Here is a 6952-nt window from a genome sequence, read left to right as displayed (position 1 = left end):
CAGCTGTTTGACTACTAGACTATCATTATATCTTGATAATATGTGTACACACTGTGCATGTACATGCAGTGTACAGATTCTAAACTGAGTACATTCCAATGTTAAACAACTAAACATAATACTACTGGGGATATGAATACATGTATAAAATGTTTATTTAGCTTTGGCATGATGGCTGGCAGGAATAGCATCATAGTGGTGATCTTCTGAACTGCCTTGAGTAGCACTGACTGAGTATGCTGGATTATTCTCTAGCTTCACATCACTTGACTTATCCACCAACTCATATGTATATGCTGGCTCTGGTGCAACAATGGCTGGTTTAGTATCACTGATAGGAATAAGAACATACAAATGCCTACATTCATATGATTATACCTATTTGTAGTTAACTTTAACACTTAGTTTTTGCTTTTGTAGCATAAACACTCGAACTGCAAGAACAATATTGCAGAATATTGAGACCACCATTATAACTGCCATAACAGCAATGACCACCACATTGGAATCAGAACTGTCACTGCTACAAACATTCTCGTCACTCCTCTGTGGCTGCACTATACAGTATACAGATAACAGCAATTAATCTAGTTTACTTTGCATAAAATATATAACACTGATAACACTTACATAAGTACAAAAATTTTTGCATTTATATAGCTACCTTTAAAACAACAGGGAATGAAGTCTTAAAATTGAAACTAATAGAAAACAGAATGCAGCCAAACCAGCGATGAATCATACAATATGGTAGTACTGTATATTAGGGATCACGGGGTTGGGGTTTTTCTCGCAAAAAAAAAAAAAACTTAAAAAAAAAAACAGCTTCACAACACCATTCTGGCACCTTGGCAGTATTGGTTAAGTATAACCAAGCCCAAAAGTGCAGTATGACCCTAAATGCCTCCCATAGATTGTTACAAAATTATTATTTTATTCAATGGAATTCTTTACTGACTAACTGTCTACCTGTTGCCTTCAGGAAAGTGTAACTTTATAACGGTTAAAGCTATGAGCTTGATTTTTCACTATTTGATGTTGCTTCATCCCAAAATATGCATGCTGCAGTACAAACAATGCACTAATCATACACTTACCTTTGTCCTCCTTTGTGTCCCATTTATTTATTTTGACAACCCAGATGTTGATTCACACTAGCACGATACATGGCTTCCATACATTTGCAAGTGGGAGTTGTCCGTATTTTCTGTGGTGACTGGATTGATTACAGAGGCACTCACTGTTACGTTGTGTGATGAATTTCGAGTCAGTAATTTATAGCTGGGGTACATGTTCAGACAAAATATTAACTTTGGTGCCATCCTTTCTTTTGATGCGGTGTGTGTGGGTTCACCAGTCATAATAATTAATGTTAGAAAAAAGTAAACACAAACTAGGAATTTTAAGTTCGATTAGGGATCACAGAAAAAAGTTGTGAAACAAGGGAGGTCGCCTACACTTGCAGACAGTGGCTTAACTAGACTTGTACCGACACCATGGCCCAGTGCAATAAGGTGAAGTCATATTCACTAGTAAAGCTATTACAGTAGTGGAATTATCGAAATGATAATTATTTCTAGAGGTGTTTATACCGATAACCTGGTAGTTTGAAATGATTTTACTATAATGAAAGGTAATATAGCTGTTTTGCAGCCAAAAATGCGTGTTGTTGTCAAGGTCTCGATCGATTATTCGGTGAAATAGTCTTTTTCTACTACTCTATTGCTAATTCCGTGGGCGTGACTAGATTGCTGACACCTGGGCCCAGGCCCGGGTAGGCCCGGGTTTAGTTACGCCACTGCTTGCAGATATACTATTGAACATTTAATCCCTTAATTCAGTCTATACCAATTAGGGATTAAATGTTCAATAGTATATCTGCAGGTGTAGGCAACCTTCCTTTTTTCTCAACTTCTCTTTCAATGATCTCTAATTGAATTTAAAATTCATTTTTCTTTATACTTTATATAATCTTTTCTGCTCACAAACAACATTCTCTAACTAGTAACAGTTAACCATATGCATGTTCCACAGCTAGTCTACAGCAGATTAACTTCAGGAACAAGCTCTGATTTGTTGTGTCAAGACACATTTAAGTATGTACGAATGACAAGTAGCTTAAAACTTACAGATTCGTTGTAGATCAGTTGTAGTAAAAATTTCATTCTATATACATAATAAGACATATGTTAATGTATGTGACTGAATTTTGGGAAACGTTCCAAATCACACATTAGAAGTTTCGAGATAAATGGTTTTAAAGAATTCAAGTCAGCATAATTTGCCAAGGATAGAAAGTACACGTATGAAATTTACACAAGAGATGCATCAAAATTCGCTACCTTTTAGACCACTTACAGTACTTGTAGCTGTTTGTAGAGTTTCTTGCCAAATAAGATATAAAATCTGAGCAGTTGGATGAGCAAAGTAGTATCATGAGTGCTCACAAAGGGAGGGGGTGGGGGTGGTAAGGTGGGCAAGAGATAGACTTCAAAATGGAGGCAGACCATGATTAAAGTCCAGACACAATATTATAGGGCTGTGCTGGCTTCTTAGTGGCTATTATGCAGCAAAATCAACAGAAAATCATTTGGCCAACATTATCAGGCCATCTACCAATATTCTTGCCAAGCCAAGCCATTCACAAGGCCTGAAACTGCCAATTGAGCTCTCCACACCACTCAGAAAAGACATCCATTAAAACCAGTTTGAGTAGTACTGAGTGTCAAAAGAAGTAGTACGATAGTGTAGCTATCCACTGGCAGTGTTAGTTTTGATTTTGCCCGATGTGCGATTTGGAACAGTTTTGTAAAATCTGCATTATCATTACTGCAATCATACCTCTTGTATGCTATTAGTTGAATACACACGGAAAAAATACAAATCTGTTCTTTTCACTTCTCTGTTATAAAACACATGACCATCAGGATCAGTAGTGTTATCACCAGCTCCCAGGATGTAGCTCATCCTATAACCAGGTACATACTGACTGGCATTAACCACAGCAGCCACATAGAATAATGGAGTAGTCTTGGTGGATTCCTTAAGTATGTCTACAGTTGCTATCTCTTGAACATTGTCAACCACAATATCATCAGTGGTCACAATGATGTAGAAGTAACTGTATAAGGAATAAAGAATGCATTAGATTGCATACTGGGTTATTTTTAAGAGAAAAAATTTAAACCATGTGTGAAATCACAGCTGGCTGTAGTGACGAAACTTGGTGTGTTTGTAGTACCTGTGGTGCTTATCACTCATGAGACTTTTTAGCCCCACACATCCCATAGTTTCTGATTAATGACCACAAATATTTTGAATATTTCATGAAAAATTGTTTCATCTGTAGACACAAAATCGACCGTAACTTTGCACCATGTATATGTTTTAAACACAATTTCACTGATGGAAGACTATTGATTGACCTTTCCAGTGATCCCTAAACTATGGGATATCTACTTAATTATGGTTCAAAAGTACTTTATTGAAAACTTTAATCCTTTATATTTTAAAAAATGTTGCTTGAAATTCTTCAATTTATTTTGTGAATAATGAGCGAGTCATGGTCTATGTTTCATAATATTTTTGTGGTGGGACCACAATGGGCTCAAGAGATATAATGAATTATGTTGTGGTATGTAGTGGAAATTTGTAGTCTATTATTGCTGTATGGGAGTGTACACCTCCAATAACCACTCACAACAAGGCCATGCCAAGTACAGAGTGAAGGTGTCTAGGTACAGTGGAACTTGTATTAGTGACCACCTGTATTGAAAGACCACCTGTGTGCTGCAGTTTATTTATGCTTCTCTTATTGGATACTAATGTATAGCACCAAAGCATTAACCCTTTCTAGCAAGTCTAAAAATGGTCCTTATTAGACAGGTGGACTTTAAATGAGATCACCATGCATCCATAAACACATAAATGTTGTACTGTCTCTTTGAAAATACTTTATTAAGTCAAATCAGCCAAAGTGCACTTACATACATAGCCCCACTCCACACTATTCAAGTTATGTACATGGCTGAAAAGGTACAACAGACCTCCTCAAAAAGGATGAGTAATTTAGCAATTAATTTCACACATTGAGGTACAAATAATGCATGTATACAGTAAAAGCCATTGCTAGGACCATAAGTAAAGTGCTTATATTACGGAAGCCACAGAAGTATCTTAGTCTAAATATACGTGGGGATTATAAACAGGTGTCCAGGTATTCCTCTTGAGGAGTTCTGTTGACCGTACCTATGCAGCCACATATGCAACTTACGTAAATAGGGCTAAGTCCACTACAGTTGGATTCAACTTACAGTAATAAAGAGAAGAGATGAATGACTCGCTCATTATTCACAAAAGAATTTTGAAGAATTTCAAGCAGCATTTTTTAAAATATAAAGGATTAAAGTTTTCAATAAAGTACTTTCAAACCATAATTAAGTAGATATCCTATAGTTTAGGGATCACTGGAAAGTCAATCAACAGTCTTACATTAGTAAAAATTGTATTTAAAAAATATTTACATAGTGTGAAGTTACAGTGGTTTTGTATCTACAGATGGACCAATTTTTCATGAAATATTCAAAATATTTGTGGTCATTATCAGAAGCTATGGGGTGTGTGGGGCTAAAAATTCTCATGAGTGATAAGCACCACATGTACTACAAACACATCAAGTTTTGTCAAATTCTGAGAGGTGGCCCTAAATTCCTTGTTGATTTGACACGGAATAACCAATGTATGTACTGTACATGCTCACCTGAATGGTCCATTTTCAATGCTTATAACTGGCAAGTCAATAACAAATGTATCACTAATGTCAAAGCTATCAATATTTACAATCAATCGAGGTCTTTTACTTTGACCAGATGTAGAGATGATCGGTTCTATATTATTACAAAAAATGAACACATTTTTAGGTAAAGTCTAACAAACCTCCAGCTAATGTTCTTGCAGTAACTATATCACTCTTCTCCCCCTCCAGTGGTCTACCAGTAGCTCCTATCAACCTGACTGCTGTCACATATACACTGTACTCTGTGTATGGTCTGAGGTTGTCAAGAGCGTAGTTACCAGTGAAGGTGGTAACATTGACCACTTGTACTGGGTGGTCACTGCTTTTATAGTGTACCTGCAGTAACAAGGGTCAGTGAAAATATTTGCAAGAAAATTTACCATATAATAGTCAATTTCACCACGAGGATTATGAGGTTTGTTCCATGCCAGTTCAAGTGAACTAATATTTACTGGAGTGACATTAAATGATACAGGAGGTGATGATGGTACTGTAATAAGTTATTACCATAGATAGTATAATAGTATAATTTTGATTAGTTTACTACAAACCTTCAACTATTAGTCTCAATGTAGTAACGTCACTTCCACCATCATTTCTTACACTACACCTATATCGTCCACTATCATTATAAGTGACACTACTGATATGAATAGTGGAGGAGGCTGTATGACTATCATCCTCATCAGTTGTTGTTTCATTAAACTCAACTCTTTTTGGTGTCTTCCAGGAGAACATCCAAGTTTGTTGGAGCATCCTGATCATTAGTAGCAGTACATGTGATCTGAAACTCTTCACCCAACACTACATGAACTTGTTGTGTTAGTTCCTGTACTATGGGTGGACCTGTATGATGTACATTAACAAGTTGATGTGCTACTTCTAAAAACCAGCTGCCATGCAGCTAGCTAACTCATCTGGAATTAACTATAGACAGTATATACTACTATGAATTAACCAACTATGTATTACTACTTTACAATAGGGTAGTTTTGGATTGTGCAATAATATTATTAGCTAATTCTCGTATTTCGTAATTCATGAAATATTCGTAATTCGTTCAATTATGTTGCTATGCACTGCTAAGGAAGCGTTTGTTAAACAAACCGCTTTTACCAACATATTACGCACAAAACCATCTTCTAAACTGTTTTATAGTGTGACTAATGTGTTTTTTCCCACAAATTCTCTCGACAAAGCCTCAAAGGTGCTCTTCATTTTTGTTTGCGTACGTAAGGATACGCCCCCTTTCAACTCGAAGCGATAGGCTATTCCTGGTAGTGTACGAGGCCTGCACCGTTGTTTTTCAGTTGCTAAATGCCTGAAAACCTCAAGGGGAAGGTAGTCTGAGGAAAGTCACCACACCCGTATTTCAGTCCGCCGAAAAGAAACCACCTCAGAGCAAAGTTCACCTGTGCAGAAGTTTAATACAGACTTCATTTCACTTTTACTTCTTACGTAAAAGCTGCTTTTACCGTTATAAAACGATTTTGCTCACGTGGGTGCGTACGGACAAACATAGATAGGTAGATAGGTAGATAGGTACACACACACACACTTTTACGAAAACAATTTCAGTAAACCCATAGAACAACTCAGTGTTTCACTAGCCAGGTTAAACAATTCAAATACTCCACCAAATATTGTGTTAATGGGGGATTTCAATTTTCCAAGTATCACATGGCACAATGGTTATGGTAACATTGCTACCACCCCCACTTATGGAAATGCTCTAAATAACATGTTTTTGGATGTAATAAACGATAACAGTCTCGAACAATTTGTGCACTTGCCAACCCGTTTAGAGAATACATTAGATCTTGTTTTCTGTACTTATCCAAAAATTGTTAACATTTCTACTGTTCCTGGTATCTCAGATCATGATGCGTTAACATTCCATCTTGATATAAACAAGCATACAACTCCAAGTACAAAGCAACACAAAATGTGACCTGATCTTGGAAAACCTACCTTTTTGGCACATGGGTCAATTCTCTGTTTTATAGTTTAAATGAGGTACTAGGTGCTCATCTATCTTATATTAAAATTTCAGCTTAATATCTTTAAGCATTCCTGAGATATGGCCGATTTTCTGTCCTGTACATTACAAACTAACTTTTATGGTAATGTATTGAGTTCTGTGGGTGATTAAGTTTG

General features: G+C 36.4%; 2 protein-coding genes across 2 annotated transcripts; both read right to left on the bottom strand.

Moving 5' to 3' along the window:
* Positions 1-378: 378 nt before the first annotated feature.
* Positions 379-4882, bottom strand: LOC136267677 (uncharacterized). The gene is made up of 4 exons (XM_066062825.1): positions 4760-4882; positions 2842-3121; positions 2130-2166; positions 379-557 (listed from the first exon to the last, which is right to left on the bottom strand). Exons 2-4 carry the CDS (start codon positions 2965-2967, stop codon positions 379-381), a joined length of 342 nt encoding a protein of 113 aa, XP_065918897.1. The 5' UTR covers positions 2968-3121; positions 4760-4882.
* Positions 4883-4915: 33 nt separating this feature from the next.
* Positions 4916-5638, bottom strand: LOC136267676 (protogenin B-like). The gene is made up of 3 exons (XM_066062824.1): positions 5347-5638; positions 5176-5285; positions 4916-5131 (listed from the first exon to the last, which is right to left on the bottom strand). Exons 1-3 carry the CDS (start codon positions 5558-5560, stop codon positions 4916-4918), a joined length of 540 nt encoding a protein of 179 aa, XP_065918896.1. The 5' UTR covers positions 5561-5638.
* Positions 5639-6952: the final 1314 nt, after the last annotated feature.

Source organism: Dysidea avara, chromosome 9, assembly GCF_963678975.1.
Source record: "Dysidea avara chromosome 9, odDysAvar1.4, whole genome shotgun sequence".
NCBI classification, from domain to species: domain Eukaryota; kingdom Metazoa; phylum Porifera; class Demospongiae; order Dictyoceratida; family Dysideidae; genus Dysidea; species Dysidea avara.
Note: the sequence above shows the minus strand (reverse complement) of the source record. Positions and strands in the feature narration are given on the sequence as shown.